This window comes from Chelonia mydas, chromosome 2 (genome assembly GCF_015237465.2).
Source record: "Chelonia mydas isolate rCheMyd1 chromosome 2, rCheMyd1.pri.v2, whole genome shotgun sequence".
Classification (NCBI taxonomy): Eukaryota; Metazoa; Chordata; order Testudines; family Cheloniidae; genus Chelonia; species Chelonia mydas.
In genome coordinates this window covers 175,734,016-175,759,865 of record NC_057850.1, presented here as the reverse complement: position 1 = coordinate 175,759,865, position 25,850 = coordinate 175,734,016, and the positions used below count along the sequence as shown (strand labels likewise).

The following is a 25,850-nucleotide window of genomic DNA, read 5'->3' as shown; positions in this document are numbered from 1 at the left end:
GGCCCTATATGAGAGAGCAACAGGGTGGACAATAGAAGATCCATTGTACATGACAGAGAGGATGAGAGGAAAGGAGATGCTTTTCAAAGAAAGAATAGGAAATTAAAAAGAAAGAAAATGTTATGGGTTAGGGATAGAAGAGGCCAGGCATGGATAGAGAGAAAAGAGGACAAAGAAATAGAAGAAGGTTAAAAAAAAAAAAAGGAAGAAAAGACTTTTAGGTAAGTAAATGATTTTGAGTTTAGTTTATTGCAGTTCCTTGGCAGACATCCCATATATCTGTATGGTTGTGGAAAGGGATGGATTGGCTATGAACACTTTTTTGCTAATATTTATTGAAACTGTTACTAAATTACAGTAGAAGAGTACCCATCCGATGCTCTGGGTGAATACGACAATTTAAATATACACTAATAAAAATGCTAGCTTCTGGGCTCTGTAGATACATTATTAGAGGAAAAAACACCAACGATTCACCTAGAAGTCACCAGAATGCCCACCGAACATTGCAGCCAAAGAGGGTTTAGTGATTGCCAGGGGCGCAGTTTGTTTCCTGAACTGACCCTTTGTAAAAGATTTTTGAACAATGGCAATTGTGCATGGACCCTAACATAAACTTGATGGGCAGAAGAAGGAAGTGGCTGCCTACAAGCATTATACCATATCTGTTTATGTAAAATGATTAATTTAGGAGTTGATATTCAAAGATACAAACTGGAGTGAGGCATCCAACTTAGGCCCCATTGAATCTTTGAAAATCTTAACTTTAAGTTTTAGGAAATCGTAACATTCATTTGGCTTAACCAGAAGTTTTGGGCTTGATGCAGTAATAACTGGGTGAAATTCTGAGGCCTGTGTTATGCAGGAGGTCAAGCTAGATTATGACAACCGTCCTTTCTGGCTTTAATATCTGAGTTTCACCAACCTTCCTAGAATCCTGATGCTGGTTCCTGTGTGTAAATGTGTGATTATGGTGGACAGGCATTGGTTAAGTTTAGAATAGGTCTGGAAAACTGCTTTACCGGATACCACAAAATGCCAAGGCCGCCTCTGTATCTTGTCAACATTGGCCACTGTACATGTACACAAAGAGAGAATAACTAAATCCTTAGGAAATGTTTGCTGGAAAAAGGATATTGTGCAGGTGCTGTAGCTTATTTTCCAAAATAGCTTCTTTCAGAAGTCATGTTTTTTTCCCAGATTCCCACATTATGAGCTAATATCTTAAATATTTATTTTTTAAAAGCCATTTTTGAGATTGCACAAAGGCACCTGAAGCTACTAAAATCTATTCCACTCTGCAAGGGCTGAGCATGCTCTGAAATGCTCTGAAAAATAAGATATTTGAATGGAAATATTGACTGTCTCTCAAAGAATTATTAGCCTGCCTGACTGAGAATGAGGGAGCATGTTCCCACATGCTCATTGTTGGAGTGGATTATTGAAATTGTGAATAGGTTTTCCACTTCATTTTGTAGGGAATCATCAGTGCCATTAAAAAAGCCAAACTGAGCATTGTCGCTACAGCTTTGTGATGACATCATCAAAGAATTGACAGCGGTGATATTGGGAATGATGCTTCCAGAGCATGAGATCTTCAGTGAGTATTACTGTGAATGATGCAGAAACATTTCCAAAGTGCAATTTAGGTTTTCAACAATTATTTCCTTTAACTGTTGGGAATACAAGATTGCAATTTGAAAATGTACTGTAGCACTGCAGTACTACTGCCCAAGACTTTCATGTCTAGGCAACAGGATTCCCATTGCTATACAGTCAGTGGATGCTTTCCTGCTATATCATCAAAGTCCGAGGGGGACACTGAAAAGCTGTTTCATATGTTCTTCTCTACAGCAGCAATTGTTTCTGACACAGTTAGTAACACTGAAGCCCTATCACCTGAGGCAGTGATCTTGTCAGACCTCATAAACAGAGTAGGGCTACTACTTGGGTGGGAGATAACTTAAAACTTGAGGTGCTTTCAGGAATTGATACTGAGTCAGGCTTGAAATAATGCCCCAGCATACCCACAAGATGTGAGGTGATAGTATAGTGCTGGTGTTGCCTTCTTTCCAAGGAGATTTAAATTCTAAGGTCCGACTCTCTGTGGTTGTTAAAAATTTTCTGGTATCTTGGAAGGCAGGGAGGATTCTGACCCTATTTCAGTGATTACATAATTGTGTCTGTATATGTAAAATGCATCCTTATAGTTACAGTTGGCTAAGGTATTCACTTGCTGTTCTAGATCAAAGTTATACGTCTCATTGGTGCTCTAAAGCAGTTATTACACTTCTCCCGAAAGATGGTTCTATTTTGTGTGCAATGTGATATATAATTTTTACATGGATCTGAGATGTCTCTAAAGTACTTTGGAATCCCTTTTGCAGAATCATGCTTTATGACTACAAGATCATCCTGCTTTGGTCAATCTTAAAGCAGTAATTTCAAAGATGTGGGACAGAACCAAATGACAGCCTGGATGCTGTGTGCATGAACAGACCTCTCAGATGTGCTATGGAGTCTCCTCTTTTTTTTTTTTCCTTTTTTTCCCTTTTTTTAAATGAAAAAAACAAGAAGTAAATCTCTAAGTGTTAGGATAGTGGAAAAAAACCTATTGCAGTATGACCTGAGTGCAGTGATCCAGGGAGTTCTTCCTGAGTTTGCAGAAAGCCGGAAACTATAGCTCTGAAGTATGAACAGCTCCGTTCATTTTACTGGTGCTAACTGATATGCCAGTGATGGTACTTTAGATGTCAATGTTGTTAACTATTTCACTGCTCATCAAAGCACGTAAGGAGAGAGAGAGGAAATATATTATGAAGATCTAAACCAGCATTTCTGAAAGTAGGGGGATTGGAGGATAGCTGAAAGACTGGCTCGGAGTGTGCAAAAGATATATAAATTCAGATATGTAAGCCGTTAACATCATATGGTGAGGTTGCACTGGGTGCATGCATGACTCGCTTCAGTTTCCTCACATAGGGCTCAACTTTCAAAAGTTTGGGAAACTCTAGCATAGAGAGAGAGAGAAAAAAAAGGAAATTTTAAATAGCAGACCAAAGTAAAGGATTAGTGTCTGCATTAATGTTCTGGCTAGCCTTATGCTAACTCCCAAGCTGCACATGAGCAATAATAGGGAGCTGTGCTACCCTGTGAAAGCACATTTACTTTTCTCATGCACAAGTTAATTGCAGCTCAGGCTGCCTTACATAAGAAGGGGAACATGTCCAGCAACAAGAATCATATATTGCTTAGCCTACTACTTTTTAAAAATAAGGATGGTCAAAAGTTTCTTGTCATCAGTTGTGTCAAATAATCTTTCAACTTGATTTATAGCTTGTATTTAGTAAAACAGCAAATAAAATTGATTACTTGAGGCTGTGTAATCAAATTCGCAAAGCAAATTTAAACAGGTAAGTGCTCCCATTCAGGTCAAAACTTTGCAGAATCAAGTCCATAATGACTTAGTGTGAGCACTTAGACTAGAACCCAAGATGCTATTTCTATTTCTCTGCTCTAACGGTTGTACGCACAGCCTCAGTAAACACAAGCATAAGATGTGTTTATTGTGGACTGAGTTTGTTACAGAATTGAATCATTGCTGTAAATACAACGAGCCTGATTTTTTTTTCATGCCTTTGTTTTTGCAGTCACCAGCCACTTGTGCCAGAACTAATTTATGCATTTTCCTGGCAATTTCTTGCAAGTGCAAAATTGTGGACACAGGCCCCAATCCAGCAAAGCACTTAGCACATGCATAACTAAACAGAGGTGTAATCTTATTGGACTCACAAGGGCATGGGGTGGGAAATCTCTAAACAGCCTTCAGGATTCCTAGAGTAACCTTGTTTTGTTTTTCCCAGAAAAGCATTGATTGTAGGCCTCATGAGAAACTCAAGTTGGGCCAGCTGCTCCGCTCATCCTCCTTAGCACTATGACATGCACTCCAAATGAGGGATAGGTAGTGGCATAATGAAAGATGAGTCTGAACCAATGCACAAGTACCTTAAAATAACGGCTCTAACATCTCTGGATTGTTATAGCCAAAATCTTAGCTTTTGGTTAACAAGATGTGTTGCTTGGTCCACAGACTCAATTTTTTTTCTGGCGGGGTAACAGACATCTGAGTGTGGACTGAAAATCAATCTGGAATGGTCTGGAATTAAATTACTGCTCATTGTTTTCTGATTCCCTTTGTAAAAAGGACATTGTAGCTGAGCTGCCTGATGCCTACAATGTAATACAATAAACTAAACAAACAAAAAACCAAAACATCTTAAATTGTATTTGATTTCCAGAATTTTGCTGAAGCTGTTATTGACTTAAAATAAACTGTCACATCCAGTGTTTCATTAGTTTTTGCAGGTTTACAAATACTTGCAATGTTAGCATTCAAGTTAGTGGATTCCAGCATGGCAGGGCTGATGTATAAAATAGAATTTTCAACATAAGGGCAAACTTAAAAACACAGAATATTGACACCAAAAGCAATGTATGGTGCCAGCAATTATCTGTATTGCCTGTTCTGTGTGTTTAAGAGCTTTTTGTCCTACCAGTTAGCTTCTCTTTGAGGTTGATCCTGAACTGAAGCTATGATCTTGTGGGCATTGTGTCATGTTATGTGTTTATTGTCACATAAAGGATTGTGATACAACAAGGATTGTGATGGCAACTTATTTATTTATTTAACTTATTTATAACTATTTATTTATTTATTTATTACTAGAGGGGCGGACACTGTGTTGCATCTGTAGCCTGAGCTCATTATGTACACTATGGGATCCTTGCATCTTTTCGTTCTCCCATATAAGCACCCTATGTGCCACTCTTGCATCCCCTTGTATTTCAGAGATTCCCTGCAACTCCCACATTCTCTCCCTCATGCCAGGGGCTTTCTGTATTCCCATTCTTCCCTCCCTCCATACCGGGGTCCCCCATTATCCCCCCTGTGCAAATGGCTCTGTATGCCTCCAATACCTCCTTCCCTTCCATACCCCCTATTATGCCCTTCCCCCACATCAGGGGTTATATGTGTCCCCTGTCTCCCTTCAGACAAATTTCAAGAGCTATATGTGTCCTCCATTCTCCCGCTCCCTATGCCAGGGGTTCCGTATGCCCCACGCTGTGTATGTGGAAAGCTAAGTTTGAAGTCCTAAACATGAGTATTTGCACCAGAAATCTGATTCTAGAAGTCACACCTTGCAACCACGGAACAGAAACACTACCAGATAACGAATCAAAACTGTAGCTAACACAGCTCAAATTTCAAATGTTGAATACTCAAAACGTGCAGCTGGCTCACAAACAATCTATAGACCAGGAGTTTATTCTCAGAAATTATTCTGCAAATAATTTCAAGTAGTGAAAAAGCAGCTCACAGACAATTCATAAATTAAAAGTATCTGATATATTCCGTGCAGTGAATTATCTTAAATACATTATGTGTCAGTCTCCAGCTCTGAAACTCTCTGGATGTCTTCCACCTAGACTCTTGGTCCTCAAAGGTGAGGATTTAAGATCCTTTTCCCAACAGCTTCTCCTTGACTTCCAGGTTATTACTAAACTTTGCGTTGTGGATTCACTCATTTTAAAAGGCCTTTTACAGCAGGCTTTCCTCCGATATCTGCCCCTGGAATTCTGGGAGAGGCAACCCCCTTGAGCCCTGTTTTGAATGTCAGCAACGTGACTGCTGTAAGATGTAACTTTATCTCTTGCAGCTAGTAAATATTTATTTCCTGTTATGGGATTTTTCCTCATGGCTTTCTCTTTTTTCATTTCTAAAATGGTGAAGGAGCCTCATGACTCCCTTAACGGAGGTGTTTCTAAAGTGCTGATCCTCCCCAGCTTCCCCAAAAGAAATAGGAAGTGGAGTGTAATTCTTACGACATTTGTTTCAGTGTTCCAATGCCCTTTCAGATTTATGTACTTGACGTCTGCTTGCTTGATTTTACAATACGTGCAGTGTTTGGTTATCAACTATAACAACAGAAATCCTTGTTGGCTATTTTTACTGTAAACAGAATAGATTTAAGAAACTACTAACATACCTGCAGTAACGTCTGCTGCCTGACTTTTTGCCACAGGAAAGTGTCTTCGAGGAGACTACTTTTGGCAGGCACTCCCAAATTTGGAGTTAGGATCATGGTGAGAGAGATCCCTGGGGGTCTGCTCTCTTCCTGTAGAAAAGTAGAATGTGCTTTCCTGTAAAAACATCCACAGGCATCTCCCAACACAAAAGATCTGTCCCCTCACTTTGCTTTCGTCTCTCCCTCAGAAAAAGTCTGTGCTGCACATGTCTGCTCTCCTCCTCCTGTGAGGCCTCCTGTTTGCTTCTGCCATCCTATTAGAGAATTCAGTCACTCCCTTGAATTCTTTCTGTTCTAAGACAGACCCTTTCCTTCACGAGATAATGTCTGTCTCATTTTAAGCTGAATTTAAGAAAAAAAAATGACGTGAAAAATCAAATAACTTCGATTTTGTGTTTCCAGCATTCCAGGTCTGACGAAAAGAAAAAGAGACAAATTTTATAATATTTTTTAACTTTTACTGAAAAGGTGGAAGGCTACTGAGACAGAAACAGTATTTAGACCAGGTTGCTTAGGGTATGTCTACACTACGAAATTAGGTCGATTTTATAGAAGTCGATTTTTAGAAATCAGTTTTATACAGTCAATTGTGTATGTCCCCACTAAGCGCATTGAGATGGCGGAGTGCATCCTCAATACTGTGGCTAGCATCAACTTACGGAGCGGTGGACTGTGGATAGCTATCCCACAGTTCCCGCAGTCTCGGCTGCCTATTGGAATTCTGGGTTAAGCTCCCAATGCCTGATGGGGCAAAAGCATTGTCGAGGGTGGTTTTTGGTACATGTCGTCAGTCGCCCCTCTCTCCCTCCCTCCATGAAAACAATGACAGACAATCGTTTTGTGCCTTTTTTCCTGGGTTACCCGTGCAGATGCCATACCACAGCAAGAATGGAGCCCGCTCAGCTCACTGCTGCTGTTGTGAGCATTGTAAACACCTCTCGCGTTATCCTGTAGTATGTGCAGAACTGGGCTAAGAGACACCAGCACAAGGATGATTGTGAGGAGGACATGGACACAGACGTTCCTGAAAGCACGGGCTGTGGCAATTGGGACATCATGGCAGCAGTGGGGCTGGTTGATACAGTGGAACGCCGATTCTGGGCCCAGCAAACAAGCACAGACTGGTGGGACCGCATAGTGTTTCAGGTATGGGAAGATTCACAGTGGCTGCGAAACTTTCGCATGCGTAAGGCCACTTTCATGGAACTTTGTGAGTTGCTTTCCCCCTCCCTGAAGCACAGGAATACCAAGATGAGAGCCGCCCTGACAGTTGAGAAGCGAGTGGCGATAGCCCTGTGGAAGCTTGCAACACCTGACTGCTACAGGTCAGTTGGGAATCAATTTGGAAAGGGCAAGTCTACTGTGGGGACTGCTGTGATCCAAGTAGCCAATGCAATCACTGACATTCTGCTGTCAAGGGTAGTGACTCTGGGAATTGTGAAGGATATACTGGATGGCTTTGCTGCAATGGCGTTCCCTAATTGTGGTGGGGCGATAGACGGAACACATATCCCTATGTTGGCACCGGACCACCTTGCCAACCAGTACATAAACCACAAGGGATAGTTCTCAATGGTGCTGCAAGCAGTTGTGGATCACAAGGGACGTTTCACCAACATCAACGTGGGATGGCCGGGAAAAGTGCATGATGCTCGCATCTTTAGGAACTCCAGGCTGTTCGAGCAGTTGCAAGAAGGGACTTACTCCCCAGACCAGAAAATTACCGTTGGGTATGCTGACATGCTAATAGTTATCCTTGGGGACGCAGCCTACACCTTGTTCCCATGGCTCATGAAGCCGTACACAGGCAACCTGGACAGTAGTAAGGAGCAGTTCAACTATAGGCTGAGCAAGTGCAGAATGGTGGTAGAATGTGAATTTGAACGTTTAAAAGCGCGCTGACACTGTTTGCTGACTAGGTTAGACCTCAGCGCAACCAACATTCCCATTGTTATTGCTGCTTGCTGTGTGCTCCATAATATCTGTGAAAGTAAGGGGGAGACGTTTATGGTGGGGTGGGAGTTTGAGGCAAATCACCTGGCTGCCGATTTTGAGCAGCCAGTCACCAGGGCGATTAGAAGAGCACAGCTGGATGCATTGCGCATCAGAGAGGCTTTGAAAACCAGTTTCATGACTGGCCAGGCTACGGTGTGACAGTTGTGTGTGTTTCTCCTTGATGCAAACCCGCCCCCTTTGTTTATTTTATTTTCAAACCATGCATTCTTTCTTTATTAATTAAAAAAAAAAGTGAGATAACTGACAAGGTAGCCTGGGTGGGGTGGGTTGGAGGAGGAGGGAAGGACAAGGCCACATTGCTTATTGTAGCCACACTACAAATCAAAACTGTTTGAATAACTGGGCCATCCTCTGGAGTGGCTGGGTGCCCGGAGCCTCTCCCCCCCCTGCGTTCTTGGGCGTCTGGGTGAGGAAGATATGGAACTTGGGGAGGAGGGCAGGCAGTTATACAATGGATGCAGTGGGGGTCTGTGCTCTTGTTGGCTTTCCTGCAGCTCCAACAGATGCTTCATCGTGTCCGTTTGCTCCCCCATTATCCTCAGCATCGCCACCTGCCTCTGCTCTTTGCTCTCACTTAATGATTTCCTGGCCTCTGCCACTGAATGCCTCCACACATTAAGCTGTGCCCTATCAGTGCGGAAGGGTTGCATGAGCTCGGAAAACATGTCATCGCGAGTGTGGTTTTTTTGCCTTCTAATCTGCGATAAAAGCCTCAGGGTCGGAGGTGATAGGGGGAGCATAGAAACATTTGCACCTGGGGGGAGATAAAAAGGTAAAATTTAAGATGATACATTTCTGAGAACAAAAGGGAGAGACTTTCACAGTGAATCAAGCAATTCACAGCAGACAGCACATGCGCTTTAGATACAAGGTCGCATTTTGCCTTTTATATTGAGCTCCTGCCAGTATGGTGACACATCACACATGGCTGGGCAACAGAATTCAGTTTCCAGGCAGCCATGGTAAGCCCTTTGGTATGCGGGTTGGCTTCTTTCGCCTTCGTAACATGTGGGAATGGTTTCAAACTGCAGCACTATCCTTTCCCATAGCAAGCAATGCTGGTTGGGTTTCACATTTGAAAGGAGGGGCTGCAGTTTTCGGGTGGATGTGCAGCACACACCTCCCCCCCCCACCGCATGGCTATTCTCTGGGATGATACCTTCACCCCTCCCACCACCGTGTGGTTATTCTCCGGGATGATCCCTTTTAGCCAAGTACAAACAACCCAGCGTGAACGGGGTCCTTTTACGGTTCCCTTACAAAAATTCCCCTATTTCAACCAGGTGACCATGAATGATATCACGCTCCTGAGGCTAACACAGAAAGATAAAGTCCAAATGTTGCTTGAATGTGATCAAAACCCAGGAGCATTTGCTGCCATGCTTTGTGCTGCAATGATTCCAGACTACTTGCTACTGGCTTGGCATGGTAAAGTGTCCTACCGTAGGACAAAATAAGGCAACCCTCCCCAGAAACCTTCTGCAAAGGCTTTCAGAGTACCTCCAGGAGAGCTTCATGGAGATGTCCCTGGAGGATTCCCGCTCCATCCCCAGACACGTTAACAGACTTTTCCAGTAGCTGTACTGGCCGTGAATGCATCCGAATTCTTCAGGGCAAATCAAACATTAAACACTATTGCTTTAAAACCTTGTACTGTAGTTACAAATGTGCACTCACCAGAGGTGCCTCCTCCAGCATCAGGGTCCGGGATCCCGCATTGGGAGAGTATTGACTCCAGGGTGATGAAAAGGTCCTGGCTGCCGGGGAGAACGGATTCTCCGCTTGCCTGCTGCGCATTCTCCTCCTCCACAAAACCCTCCTCCCTGTTGCGTGAGACTCCTCCCTTCCAGGTGTCCACAGACAGTGGTGGGGTAGTGGTAGGGTCCCCCGCTGAGAATGCCATGCAGCTGATCATAGAAGCGGCATGTATGGGGCTCTGACCCGGAGCAACCATTTGCCTCCTTTGTCTTTTGGTAGGCTTGCTTCAGCTCCTTAACTTTCACGCGGCACTGCTGTGTGTCCCTGTTGTAGCCTCTCTCCACCATGCCCTGTGCGATTTTGGCAAATATATTAGCATTCTTCTTTTTGATCGGAGTTTGGCCTGCACAGATTCTTCTCCCTGTACAGGAATCAGATCCCGTGTCTCCCGTTCAGTCCATGCTGGAGCTCGTTTGTGATTCTGGGGGGACTGCATGGTCACCTGTGCTGCTGAGCGCGCCACACTGACCAAACAGGAAATGAAATTCAGAATTTCCCGGGGCTTCTACTGTGTACCTGGCTAGTGCATCGGAGTTGAAAGTGCTGTCCAGAGCAGTCACAATGGAGCACCCTGGGATAGCTCCCAGAGGCCAATACCTTCGAATTGCGTCTGCACTACCCCAAATTCGACCCAGCAAGGTCGATTTTAGCACTAACCCCCTCGCCGGGGAGGAGTACAGAAGTCGATTTTAAGAGCCCTTTAGGTCGACGGAACAGGGTTGGTTGTGTAGATGCATTCATTTTAAAATAGACCTAATGCGGCTAAATTTGACCTAACCCCATAGTGTAGACCAGGGCTTAGTGTCTAGATGCTATGGTGATGGGTGCATGAAATATATCTAAGTTGGAAGGATCATACTAAACACTCTGGGCAGGAATCTCCACTCACTGATTTTGTTCCTCCATCAAATTAAGTGGAATTATTCCAGATTTATATCAGTATAAGTGAGATCAGAATCAGGCTCTCTGGCATGTGATGGTTAGTAGGCCAAAAAGGATGAAGGTTAACCCCGTTTGTGTGCTTGTTTTCTCTACTTGATTTTGTTGTAAAATTAAATTTGGCAACTTGTTAGTCCATAAAAAGACAGAGAAAATAATATTAAAAATATTTAATAATTTATCAGGGCCAAACTAAATACTAACATACTTTGTATGTATTTTCAATACATCTGTCCTAAATAACAACAGAGCTTTGCCTGATAGCGCCTTCAGGGACCCTCTGGTGTCATGGGAAACAAGAGTTTAATAACCTTTTATGAAACATTTTGTTTTTTTAAATAATAAAAGGGAAATTATATTCAAATAACTATATTTTAAATATAGAAAGCCATGCAATTCAAATCTGCCCCAAATTTATGCCAGTCTGTGGGGGTTTTATTTGTTTTTGTTTTTACCCCTAAGCAGTGTGAGTTAAGGCAGAGCATCATTATTTACCTCAACGATCTGGGTCTCCCCACTACCACCTTTGGTCATAATGTGATTTTTAAAATATATTTAATATGTAAGTGCATAGTGTTGATTAAGTACTTGGGAGGTCCTCATGGGAGCAGAATTTTAGGGCTGCCAAAAGTTGGTTGTGATGCAAGGGTCATAAAAATGCAATTTATTTATGAATAAAAGGGATCAGATTATTTAAAGGAGAAGGGGACAATCAATAGTGAAGTTTAAATCCCCTTCCAGAATCTGCAAATCCTGTGCTAAGTGAAACGTTTGCAGTCTGAATGTATATTTAGCCAAGTATTTAGTTAAGTGTACACCACAGTAAAGGAACTTGCACATACCTGTGTGTGTACAGTTTCTCTGCTTCTCATACCTCCATGATTTGAAATGCTTAATTATAATTCTTTTTCTCCCTCTTCCTATTCTACTGATCTCACAGGAGTGGAATGTATGAATGAAGAAAGGCTGCCAATATCTTAAATTTCATTCATTAAAACTTTAAAGAAAAAGGTCTTATTAAATTATAAACATTTTTAATCTTCTCTGGAATGAAACTCCAAGCTATTCTAGAGACAATTTATACTTGAGTGTTTTGAGTTTATGTAAATAGCTTTTCATTCTATATCTCGATCTATTTGAGAATTATTTAGAATGACTTAAATTTACTTGGAATGTTTCTCCAGCAAATCAGGTTATTGACATCATCCATATTAGAATTAGAAAGAAAGAGACTTGTTCCTTTCTTTTCCAAGGGCCAGATCCCTCAACGTTCCACACGCTTCCTGCAAGGAGGTGAGTATTGTCAACTTCTATTGACTTCAGTGGGCCCGACAGGCTGAACTGTGGGTCCCTTTGAAATTAATGGAACTTTTGACATTGCCTCCAGTGGGCCCAGGAATTAGCCTGTAGATAATAAATAGGTAGCTAAATCTTCTCTTATCTGAATTTTAAGGTGCATATTACTATGGTATATAAGGACATGATCCAAGGCCACTGAAGTTAATAGAAGGGAAATCACGTCTCAGCAATCTACTAGAATTCTTTAAGGTGGATCCAGTGGATATAATGTACTTATATTTTCAGAAAGCCTCTGACAAGGTCCCTCACCTCTTAAGCAAAGTAAGCTGTCATGGGAGAAGAGGAAAGGTCCTCTCATGGATCAGTACCTGGTTAAAAGATAGGAAACAAAGGGTAGGAGTAAATGGTCAATTTTCAGAATGGAGAGAGGTAAATAGTGGTGTCCCCTAGGGTCTGTACTGGGACCAGTACTGTTCAACATATTCATACATGATCTGGGAAAAGGGATAAACAGGTGGAAAAATTTGCCGATGATACAAAATTACTCAAGACAGTTAAGACCAAAGTAGACTACAAAGAGTTACAAAGAGATCTCACAAAACTGGATGACTGGGCAACAAAATGGCAGATGAAATTCAATGTTGAAAAATACAAAGTAATGCGTATTGGAAAACGTAATCCCAACTATACATATAAAATGATGGGGACTAAATTAGCGGTTACCACTGAAGAAAGAGATCTTGCAGTCTTCGTGGATAGTTCTCTGAAAACATCCACTCAGTGTGCAGCAGCAGTCAAAAAAGCTAAGAGGATGTTGGGAATCATTAGGAAAGGGCTAGAAAATAAGACAGAAAATATCATATTACCTCTATATAAATCCATGGTTCGCCCACATCTTGAATGCTGCATGCAGATTGGTCATCCCATCTCAAAAAATATATTTTGGAATCGGTAAAGGTACAAAACAGGGCAACAAAAATGATTAGGGGTATGGAAAAGCTTCACTGTGAGGAAAGATTAATAAGACTGTGACTTTTCAGCTTGGAAAGGAGACAACTAATGGGGAATATGATAGAGGTCTACAAAATGTTGACTGGTGTGGAGAAAGTAAATAAGAAAATATTATTTACTCATAACATAAGAACATGGGGGGTCACCAAATGAAATTAATAGGCTGCAGGTTTAAAACAAACAAAAGGAAGCATTTCTTCACAGAATGCACAGTCAACCTGTGGAACTCTTTATCAGAGGATGTTGTGAAGGCCAAGACTACAACAGGGTTCAAAAAAGAACTAGATAAGTTCATGGTGGATAGGTCCATCAATAGCTATTAGCCAGGATGGGCAGGGATGGTGTCCCTAGCTTCTGGTTCCAGAAGATGTGAATGGGCGACAGGGGATGGATAATTTGATGATTATCTGTTTTGTTCATTCCCTCTGAAGCTCCTGGCATTGGCCACTCTCAGAAGACAGGATACTGGGTTAGATGGACCTTTGATCAGACCCAGTGTGGCTGTTCTTATGAAAATTTTACATGGAACAGTTTTCAACTGGAAAATGCAGTTTAGTTGAAATAAATATGTTTCACAGAAAATTGTCAACATAAATTGTTTTGAATGTCGTTTCATTTCAATGTTGAAACAGTTCATTTTGACATTATTGTTTAGTTTCATTTTGGTTTGACTTTTATATTAATTCTAATACCATATTAGTTACATTTAATATTTTATCTATTATTATGTTCTGACATCGGAATGAAACTGTTCAATGTTTCCAAATCAAATTTTCTGGTTTTGATTTTTCAGGATTTCTTTTCTGTGAAAAATTTTGAAATTTTGCCTTTTTGTTCCAACTTGGAACAAAAAATGAATTTCAAAATGTTGGCATTTCCCACATTTTCCAACCAGCTCTAGCACTGAGCTACTTTTATACCCTTTACCATTCCATTACAAAATGACTCTGGCAGGATTTCAACATTTGTTTTTTGGGAGTCTAAGTATTTCAGACCTGAAGCTGAGGCCAAAATATACGTTCACTTGGTATGGCTGTGTGTACATCTGCAGACTTCGATGATGACCACATTTCTTTTCCCAGTAAACCCTTGTGAGAGATTTGTGCATCTGTGTCTTTTCTCTTGTATGTGTGTTTATGTATGTATAATATCCAGTCCACTTGAATAAACACCATATAATCATAATCCGTTCAGGTCAAGAGTTTGGGGAAGTGAAATGCATGCTGTCCACTGTGTATGGCTGATGTACTGCCCCTCTCTTTCCTTCTCCCATAAATTTCTGTTAGCTGGAATGTCAGCTTCAGCCCATCCTTACCAGTTAGCACTTAGAGGCTTCTGGATTTGCATAAATTTGAATCCTATGACTCTCTGCTCCCCCTCCAGTCAACCTCCACCAAGGTTTTTGCACTAGTGTATGAAAGAGTTGGCACAGGGACCATTTCCATAGTGTATAAGGGGCGCACAGGCTACACTACATGGCTTCTGCCCATATTCCATATAGATGCACTCTTTGTAAGAAGTAAGTTGTGCTGAAGGCCTTGTACATGATCCCCAAACCACAAGAGCATTTCACCCTATGATTCTATATATGAGTAACATACACACATGTTGCTGCTTATATACTTGTGTAAGCCCAGGTAGGATGTAGACCTGATATATATTTATCTTAATTGTTCTTCTTTCTTATGCTCCTGTTGTCTTTTACTTTATACCTTTTTAGGCTAATCAGTGTTTTGTTTTCTTCAAATCTGATTTAAAGGAACTTGTGCCCATGGAGAAGGGGTAAGAGTGCAGCTATGTCTCTTTAGATTTATGTGTCTACAAAGTGCTGATTTAAACAACTTTTCTTTAAACAGGAATTATTTTAGGAGAAAGTGTTTCTTCAATGGCACTCTCCCTTGGACATTTGTCTGATAAGCAGAGTTCTTTGTCAAGAGAATGACATCTCCTTAATGCAAGGGCAGGCTCTCCTTTAACTCACTTTTTCCTGATCTGAACTGAAGGCTCAGTGGTTTTTTGTTATGTCATTTTACATGGAAGGGTAAAAGGAGTTATGAAAATGATACCGAAAATGGAGATTTCCAAGTCTAATTTTTTTGATATATATATTTTAAAGTAATCATTCTAGTTTATTCATTTAAAACATGTTCTTGGTATTTCCCAACAATACAGTTTTTAAGGAATTTATTGTGTTGGGGGTTATTTACTGAGGGTTGTGATAAAACTTGAGGTCTAAAGTAAAGATTTGTTTTTTCATATGCAGTTGTAGCTGGCTTGCATAGCTGATTACAGCCCTTATTCTACAAACGCTTACCCATGGCAATAACTTTATGCATACAAGTAGTTTGAAATCAAGGGTCTACTCACATACATAAAGTTATTCAAAGCTGGTTGTTTCCTGGATTGGAACCTCAGCTAGGACCTATTTAGGGTTTTTTTAATATATCTTTATTTTCCCATAATTTTTGGATTTTAAACCTTGGTTATTTTTTAGTGAACGAAAGAGGTTATTTTCCATTTCTGGTGTGCGTGCTCACATGTGCGCTTGTGTACACACGTATAACAATTATTTTAATCATTTTGCAGCTGGAAAATAAAAAATATTTACATTTTTTTCTCTAGTCTTCATAGTTTATTCTCTCAAACATGTACCATTATTTGTTGGTTTTAATATTGCTTTGTTGAAGAATTCAGGTTTTTTTAATTGTCCAGGAAAGTAATGATCACAATAAGAACAAAACAAAGAAAATTGGGAAGAAATCTCTTTTTATACAGTGGTTCAAAGTAACTTTTCGTTTAGCTCTGAATACAAAGACACTAACTGTGAGGTCTATTTTGCACTGTTGCATTGATAAAATTAGCCTCTCTACATGAAATATTAGCTCTCTTGTATACATTTCCTCCTTACTACGTTCAATTATCTTAATGCATGTTGTAAATGACACTGATTCATGGGCTTAGTGCAGGCAGAAGTTCAAAGACCTACATCAGGAAAAGATCCGGGAACCAAAAGAAAAAACACCCCCGACTGACTCTATAATTAATTAACTTCACCATATAGCTTCATAGCTCTTACTTGACAGAAATTAGGGGGTTGGATAAAGAGAGAGATTTTTTTTTCTTGTGCTCCTCTTCGCATTGGACAAGTTGTGTGACTGTGTTGGGACTTGCAAAGAGACTAATTAAAGAATTCATGGGTTTATGGAATTGCTGGCTTGTAAGGAGAATATATTACATCTGTGCTAGGGGGAGGAAAACGTTATTTAATAACTTAAATCCAAAGTGCAGGGGGGTGGAAACCTCAATTAGAGTTACTATTTAATCTGATTTATAGATTAATTTGGCTCAGTTAGATCAGATTTGTGTCATCATAAAGCTATACAGCAGAAAAAAAACATACCTGTTACTAGCATGCCTCCGATAGCATGTCCTTTTCATTTTGAATTATTTTATTTGTTTGTTTCAAATTTCCTTCGAACAGAAAAGCCCTGTGGCAGCGGGTAAAAGGATCTGTTGTTTTGCAAATTTTAAGGAAAGTGAAAGCAATTCTCCTTTTCCCCTGAGGGGGCTGCTTTTGAAAGACGGCTTCTAACTTTGTAGGGGAGAATTTGCACCTGCAGTTTAATTGTACCCACATTGTTTTGCTCCCTCAATTAATTGAGCAGACATAGTTTGGGATTTGGCCATTTAAACTGCTGATGACACCTGCTGATCAGGTAGTTAGATGGCTAAACCCCATAATTTGCTTCTACAGGTGCAGGTGTAGAACTTCATGAGTGATTGGACGGAGGCCTATTTAAAATTTAGAACTCAGTTTCCACTCCTCCCCCCACTTATTTTTCAAAAGTTTAGGTTAAGGCTGCTTACCCTAGTTTTATTGCTGTATCCCCTGACCTTTGCCTTGGTAAAAAGTAATTTTATTGGTAGATGTTATGGTCTTATTTGCCTTGATAATGTAATTTGAAAAGTCTTTGTGTGTGGTATATTTAATTCAGATAACGTTTTATTTTCCATTTTATTTACGTATTTTTTGGTGGTATAGGTATGGTATTAAGTCAGACAAAGGGTGCTGGGTAGGCTTTCTGGAGCAAAATTGCATTCACTTTGCATTACTGGAGTGATTAATACATGTTGGCAGTACATCCTTGAAAGAAGAAAATAGCTTCTTGTCTTCAAGGCTCCTGATTGATAACTCCATTATATTAAGCATTGTATTAAACATAGCATTTCTTATTTATGCTGATCTTGATCCAGGAACGTGTAGTGAAACATCTGGCAGTGGGCAGACCAGGGGCCTGAGCCTGTGAGGGCCATCTTTGCACAGCAATAAGAAATTGCTTGATAATTCTGGGGCATATGGCAGCTTGTGCACACATAACTCAGCAAGCTAGCTTTCACCTCAGAGGCATACAGGGGTGGTTGAAGTCTGTTTACTGTTCATCTTGTCAACCAGTGGACATGTTCACTCACACACCTTCAGGCATCTTGTAATCCCTAGATAGGTGGATGGACCTCAGATTGTATGCAAAGGGGGTCTCTTTGTTCCTCTCCGCCCTTCGTGATTCTGGTCACAGATGTCTCCTCTCTAGAAGGGGGAGCTCATCTGGGGGACCTCCAGACTCAGGGACTTGGTCAGATCAAGAACTCTCTCTCCCCGTAAAGGTTTGAGAATTTTGAGCAATTCACCTAGCGTGTTGGCTTTTCCTTCTGTGCATCAGAGGTTGTACTGTGCAAGTCCTTGTGGCCAACACTGCTGCTATGTTCTACTTGAACAGGCAGGGAGATGCCAAGTCAGATTGTGTTTGTCAAGAGGCAGTGGAACTTCGGGATTTTTATGCCGCAAATTATGCTCACTACCTCACATCTCCTGGTGTTTAGGAGTCTCTGGCGGATCATTTCAGGAGAGCATCCAGCATGAATCACTAATGGTCCCTCAGAACGGACAAAGCCAAGTCCATTTTTCATCTTTGAGGAACACCACAGATAGACCTGTTTGCTACACAATTGAACAGGAAGTGTCATCTATATTCTGGTCCAGAGCAGGTCACAGTCCGGGCTTTATCTCAGATGCTTTCATTTTATCATGGAAGGATAAGCTGCTGTATGCCTTTCCACCCATTACTTTGATTTCAAAGATGGTTATGCAAACTCAGAGAGGCTCACACCGCTCTACTCCTGAGAACACCAGCCTGGCCTTGATCAGATGCTGCACCCCAACGCTTCCTGTCTCCAGTTTGGATGTTCAATGGTTAACACTTCAGGAGACTGAGCGTTCCGTAGACTGAGCGTTCCGAACATTCTGTTGAATAGCAGAAAATCATCCACCAGATATAATTACACGATGAAATGGAGATGTTTTTCTGTATGGTTCCAGCTGTGGCGTTCTCCTCCTACACAGTCTTCTCCTCAGTTTATTCTGGAATATTTACTCCACCTAAAGGGAGTAAAGGGCTCTTTGAGAATTCACTTGGTTCCTGTTTCCACATTCCATTCTCCTTTACAGCGTAGATCTGATTTTTTTTTTTCAATGATAGGATTTTTGAAGGCATTGAACAGGCTCTGTCCATCCGTGAGAGTACCCACACCTGCATGGGATCTAAATTGAATGGTTTTGGTCTTAATAGATCCACCTTTTAAGTCCATGGCTACTTATTCATTTTTGCATCTCTCCATGAAAGTAGCTATTACCTTGACCAGGAGGATAGCGGAGCTTCAAGCATTATTTGCCGACCCTCCTCATGTACGGCCTTTATAAGGACAAGGTTTAGTTGCATGTTCATCCTAAATTTCTGACTAAGGATGCTGTTGGACTTCCACCTTAATCAGTCTATATACTTAACCTTTTTTCCAAAGCCTCACTCTCATAAGGATGAAGAGAGTCTCCATGCTATGGATGCCTGCAGTGCATTAGCCTTTTACATGGGCAGGACTAAACAGTTTAGAGTGTCCCCATAACTGTTCATTTCTTTTGCTGACAGAATGAAGAAGGGGCAACCTGTTTCTTGGCAGAGAATATCTTCCTTGATCTCATCCTGCATACTGCTGTGCCATGACATCACTGAAGTTCCTGTACCTGAGAGAGTTTCAACACATTGTACAAGAGCACAGGCTGTATCATCTGCACTCTTGAGTCAGGTCCCCATCAGTGATATTTGCAGGGCTGCAATTTTGTCATCTGTATATACTTTCACTGGTTGTTATGCTATCTCCCAAGTCTTGAGAGATTATGCTAGATTGGGGATAGTTGTGTTGCAGTACTTGTTCAGATGGACTCTAAAGCCCTTCTCCATTCTGAACTACTTGGGAGTCACCTGGGTGGAAAAGACATGTGGAATCACTCAAAGAAGAATTTACCTGTTCTGTAACTGTTGTTCTTCGAGATGTGTTGCACATGTCCACACTATGACCCATCCTTTCCCCCTTTTGCACTGGAGTCTATGCTTACTGGATTCCAGTTTGAAGGAACTGAGGAAGGGTTGAGGCAGCTCTGCCATTTATGCCATCAGCTGCGAGCATGAATGTACACAGGGCACATGCATTGCCCCAACGGCTGCCATTATGGGGGAAAAAAATCTCTGGGTTGATGTGCTTGGTGCACACACATCTCCAGTGGAATGGACATGTGCAACCCATCTCGAAGAACAACAGATATAAAAAAGGTAAGTAACCATTTTTAGGAAAGGTAACCTCATGATCTTAGTTAAACTGAGGCTCTCCTGTCCTTAGAATAGAAAATTGCTATGTTATTTCCAGTGCCATAATATTGTGATGTTTGACAAATGATGCCTTTCTCATGACTTCTCTACTTTTTAAATTAAAATAATGATTTGTTGATCTTGGTGTTCATGATGCTGTATAATCATAGATGATGTGGTCCCTGTATTCAGGAGTTTACTAAGTCCCCAATCCTGCAAAAACATGTATGCATGCTTATATTTAAACACCAGTGGTTCCATTGACAGACATCTCTCAGAGTAAAGAAATTTATTTTGGGGTTCTAATCTCTTAGTTGTCCAGATTTATTTTTTAGTTTGTTTTTTGTGTGTTTTTTTGTGTGTGCACATTCATGGTGGATTATTGTTGGAAAGCTCTTATGGTAGAAATGAGTTTGAGGGAAAGATTTGAATTAAGAGATGGAGGTTGACCGGGCCACAAGAAATGAGAGGGAATTCCAAGTCTGGGGGAACTTTTCAAGAAGACATGAAACAGAGAAGGAAACAAATGAGACGTTAAAGAGAAGGAGTTTTGGGAGGAGTAGGCAGCAAGAACTGTCTAGGAAAATATGTGAAAAGGTGAGATCCACATGCATTCATTGCAGCCTGTTTTCCATTGCTGTGCTCTGCCTTGTTCTGTTTCATAATGATTTTCCAAGTACTACATAGTTTTTAAAATATCAGCATTTAATTTTAATTTGAGCAGCTGCAGTGCTGGTTTATTTTTTAAATACAGCTGCTGAGAATCAGTTGAGTGTTTAGGCATTTTTATGTTTTTCTTGATGAGTTATGGTCAGCTTCTTGCCAGCTAGTGTGTACACAACTTCAAAATGCGGTTTGTCATAAAACTATTAAAATGCAATTGATGAGCAAAACTGATATTTCACATTGTTTTGAATATGGCGTGTTTTCTCACATGGCACTATTTCAGACTGAATATTTTTGGTGGTTGATTTCCTCTGTGAAAAGTAGATGGACATGTCTGGAAGGGAGCCCTAAATGACATTGTAGCTACATACAATAATATCCTTCCTTGTTATGGAAAAGTTAAGTCCTACTGGGGGAACAAGCAAAAATAATAAAAAATCTAGATAATTTTGCACAAGTTTACCACCAGCGGAGTTCCTTCCATCATTGCTATTACTGTGTTAATCATCAGTATGGGAATGGGCCTGCTTTTGTGCAACTCAGTAGAAAGACTCCCTTTGACTTCTATGGGAATTAGATCAATCTCTATGGTTTTTAAAGGTAGTAGAGGCAAAACATTCAAATTTTGCCTTCCTTACAGACAATGTTATTTTTTAAATTCTCTTTCTTGGTTTCATATTTAGCACTCTTTGAAACAGTGCTACATACAAAGTCCTATGTAAAGGAAAAAATACTGATTCAGAGGTCTGACTCCTTCATAAAGCCATATTTCTACCAGTATTCTGTGTTTTCCTATGTGTAGTCCTTTATCGGGAAAAGATCTGTTGTTCCTGAGTATACAGGAAATGCTATGTAGTCAAAATACCACTTGACACTTTATCCTCCTGCAAGCAGCAGTGTAGCTGAAGTTTGACTATATCATGCATGTATGATTCTTGACAATTATATTACCAAGAATAACAGTCTCTGTGACAAAACTGACAAATTTATAATATGTGTTTAATCAGCTGCCCATAAGTTAAATAAATATCCGCTCAGCTAAATTACTTTCTCTGAAAGTGTCAGTGAGAGAAGATTTGCATTGCATTTGGCTTTAAACCTCAAGATCTGATTAGCTTCTTGTGTAGTCAGTAGCGAATAAGGCTATTTAAATGTGGCCTTTTCTGTTACTTGAAGCTTTGTAATATTTGAGTTTTGAGTTTTCAGTGTTCAACAAATCATCTTACATGATGGTTGTCCAGCAGCAGTAAAGATTTCAAAAGGAACAATGTACTGTATCTGACTGGTGTGTAGGTTCCATGTTTTAGTAAAAAAAAAAAAAAAAATAGCATTAGATTATTGGTTGCGAAGATTTGGAGGCCAGTCCAAAACCCATTGAAGTCAATGGAAAAACTTCAATGGGAATTGTTGAATCAGCATATGGTAAGCAATTCAAGTAGATCCTGAGGCTCGGGCTATCTCTTTATTAACATTATTGTAGAGCAGAGTTTGGGCATCCATATTGTCTAGGTGTAAAATACAAGATTTATATGTGAGGGGGCTAAAGAGCCATAAAGGGAGATCTAATGTTCAGTAATTGTATGAAGGAATCAGAGTGCCTATGTCATCAAGTCAAGTTTTAGAAGAATTCCCATAAATTAGTTGGGGGAGGAGAGAAGAAAGTTAAATATGGTGGAAAGACTATGCTATGTCACAGCAGTTCATTCTTGCTTTCTGTAGGGAATGGTGATGTTCTCAAGTAGCTGGGGCTTGGGATCTAGTGTTCTTTTTATCTTTCTTGGAAGGAAGTTTCCATAAGAGTTGAGAAGAGATGAACACTTATGACCTTGATATCTCCCTAGCACTGGCAATTAAAAAAGGCAGTATTTAATCCTCCCATGCAAAGGTAGATGTGATCATGCAGAATACCTTTTAGTCCACACTCTGTTTGTATGAATCTTGAATAAGTGGATATCAGACACCTCTCTAGATTTGCTAAAGCACGTTAGACTTTCCATATTGGAACTGAATCCATTTGAAGAACATGTAACCTTGAAAATTGGAAGAATTCCTTTATATAAGGAAAATATGAGACACTTCACTCTCCCAATTCAAACTGCTCAATTCCTCTTTGTGGAGTTGTTTATAGTATACTATATGCTACTTTCTTTAAATCTCATCTGGTAGCTAATTCATAATTATGCATTTCATAAAGTATTAAGAGTTGTGCATATTTTGGCACAGTCTCTATGTATTTATTTTACAAATTTGCACATTTTGTAAAATTTAAAATATAAAACCTTACCATTTTGAGATATTCCTGAATGAACTGAATGTTGTGATCTTTACAGCCTCATTCTCATGACTTGTAACAAGATTTTCTATAAAGTGTGATGTTCATCTGGTATTTTTTCTGCCGTAGGAGATGTCTTGGGTTTTGTTTTCAACCATTACTTCAGCTGTTAAAAACAATAACAGTATAAAATAAATAACTTTTTACTAGCTATCAATTACTGGAAAAGCCAGACCTTTCTAGTCTATTATATATTTTCTTTCTGACATGATACTACATGACTAGCTCTTTGGGAGATTCAGTTCAGCAGTTCTTCCCTATTCAACATTGCATTTAAGCAACTGAAGCCAATGGTACTTAGGCATGTGCTTAACATTAGTCATATACAGAAGCGCTTTGCTGAATCAAGGCCTGGTGCAGGAACTGTCTCTTTTTTTTATTATTGTGTGTGTGTGCAGGGTTTAGCCCAACTGGGCCTGGATCCCTGACTGGTACATCTAGGTGCTCCTGTAATACAAGTACTAATGTTCTTGTGCAGTAGCAACTTTCACTGGCATGTGGTTAATTGGAACCAAAACTTTTAGTTTAAATAGACTAACAAAACAAAAAAGAAGCTAGAATTAATTTCTGTTCTTGCTTGATGGTAATCTTTATTTCACACACCTTCAGTGCTACCTGAAGTGCCTTGGATGCACCAGAGCTCTGAATACTACTAATATATGAAACCATATATAGCTAGCTAGCTAGCTAGATATATATAAAGCTAACTACAGTATCTCACACAGTGTGAGAAGGAATTTATACCATAAATTTCCTTTTTAATGTTGGATATGATCAGGCTGCTACTCAACACTCCGTTTTTCATAGATCTGTCTGATGGCAGTCTGACATCAGAATTCCAGTTCAGCTAATCATTTATATTTTTTCTTTGTGTTTATAACTATAATTTTTCTCTAGGTATAACCCAAAGCAATTAAGTCCTAATAAAGTCCATTTAACTATGCAGTGTGTCCAAGACAACATTGTTTAAATGATTGGGGGTGGGGGTGTTGCACTGCTTATTGCTTTTCACATAAGAGTAAAAACAGAGCTGGTTCAGTGGGAAGTGTGGCAGCAAAAGTAGTTAAGACACCTGTTAAAATCATCAGCTGCACTGAGACTTGCAAGGCAGCCAGTCAATTCATTGCATACTTTCCCAAATGATATTGTAGTGACACTCAGTTTCCCAAAGTTCCAAATGTTCCTTGGCTTTGTTTTTGGTCTCATCTATTTGCAGAGTTACTGTATAAAAATTTAGAAAAAATGTCCTCATAGCCATCTCTGTTTCTTTAAAAATCTGTTTCCTCCCAGGGAGGGTTGCCAATTTTGGTTGGATGTATTCCTGGAGATTTCATCACATGACATAATCTTTAATTAAAAATGAATCTTTAATTCCTGGAGACTCCAGGCCAATCCTGGGGGGTTGGCAGCCCTACTACCAAGTATGCTAATAGCCTGATCCAGCAATGTGCTGAGTACCTTCTGTGTTGTCAGTGGGATCTGAATGCTTCTAGCAAATAACAGGAGCCAAACAATTGGGTTTGAAAAAATCTACCTAACCCCTGAATTTTCTGATCCCAAGCCATTTTGGGGTTTTGAGCATTTGGAACCCACCAGTGCTGCACTTGTTGCTTATTACCGCTACTATATCCTAGTATATTTGATATTAAGAGCACAAATAGGAAGTCTCCATAAGAGAGCACACCTGTGTCAGTCTGTACTAAACAGAACATAAAATAGTGCCTCTCTCTGTAGATAGTGCAGTCATTACATTTAAAGTTCACATAAAACAAATGTCTAATAATCACATAGATAAACATACCACACTCTCCACCAGGTTTCTGCTGTGTTCACAAATGCTTGCATTGCTTTTGGTCTTAGGAGATTTGAAACTTCAGTCTGGATCCAGATTCGCAATTAGGGCCCACTTCATCCCTTCAACCTACCTTTTAGAATGAAACTCATTAACTACATTACTGCTTTCCTATGGAAAGAGTTGTACTTGAGAAAGGCACACATGCAGATGTTTTTCTGTACTGGCTTTCAACTCCTAGCAATGCAAAAATGAAATTAATAATTGGCAAATGGACAAAAGCAATTTTTGTGGATGTCTGTGTCATCTGGTGATGGTGACTTTTGTTTCTCTTTAAATTTAGCATGTTTTTTTCCAACACCTCTTCTCATCAGTCTCTGAACATGCTTTGCCTTTATTATCTGCAAAGAGTGGATCTTTAATCACCTATCTTAGCTTGCTAAAGTAAATGTTAACACTGCACCTTTTTTGATCTTTGCTGTTTGTACGGAATAACCATAAACAGTAGCTCACACTCTTTATTCGGAATAACAGTAATCCTAATAACAAACCCTTTGAGTGAATGTGTGGCTGCTACTCTGAAACCAGTCTTTATGTTATTGCTGAAAGCAGTCAGTCTCTGATGTTTTCATGAGTGATCTGTCAAGTATTGCCCTGGTTGATGCAGTTTCCTTGTTCAGCTGCCCTATGGAGCTACTATAAATAGCCTGCAGTTTAAGACAATAGTTCAGTTTTTAGTCCAAGCATTTGGGCTGGAAATCTGCATTGAGTTTGCAAGTTTTGGAATATAAAGAAGAGGGAGTTGATCTTTGTAATGACTTCTGAGCAGTTCATAAACAACAACTAAGAGCACCTCAGCACTTACACCAACATGCCACCCACAAGAATTATTACTGGTCAATGTAAGTGTATCCACTTAGACAACTAAAAACTACTAAAGTGGAGGTGCATTAAGCTAAATAGCTAAAATTAGGTAACACACTGCTTAGGACAGCTGATTTGTGGGACGTAGGCATATTTATATTGATTTTATATTTCAGCCTGAAGGTGATGTGGTTATTAATCAATAATTCTCATGATAGATTTAAAGGAAAAGGGGGGCAAATAACAGTGAGAGGGCCTGTGGTACATAGCTCCCTTAATAAATAACAAAAGGTTGCACTTTGATTTAGGTTTAGAAGGATTAGATTTTTATCAGTAAATGTCGGTAAATGTCAGTTTTACCATACACACACAAACCGACGAAAAATATTTCC

General features: G+C 40.1%; 1 protein-coding gene across 11 annotated transcripts in view; it reads left to right on the top strand.

The window, feature by feature from the left end:
* BBS9 (Bardet-Biedl syndrome 9) overlaps positions 1 to 25,850 on the top strand; it is a 432,676-nt gene that overhangs the window by 302,591 nt on the left and 104,235 nt on the right. For 2 of the 11 annotated variants that reach the window (XM_043540617.1, XM_037890073.2), the window contains one exon: positions 19,088 to 21,833. The exons of 7 other annotated variants lie outside the window; for them this stretch is intronic. In XM_043540617.1, the coding sequence (XP_043396552.1) occupies positions 19,088 to 19,092 (5 nt within the window). In that variant the 3' untranslated portion in view covers positions 19,093 to 21,833. Of the gene's footprint in view, positions 1 to 1,478; positions 1,514 to 2,387; positions 4,568 to 19,087; positions 21,834 to 25,850 lie in introns of those variants that run through there. 2 more of the 11 variants (XM_037890069.2, XM_043540616.1) reach the window with 2 other exon arrangements.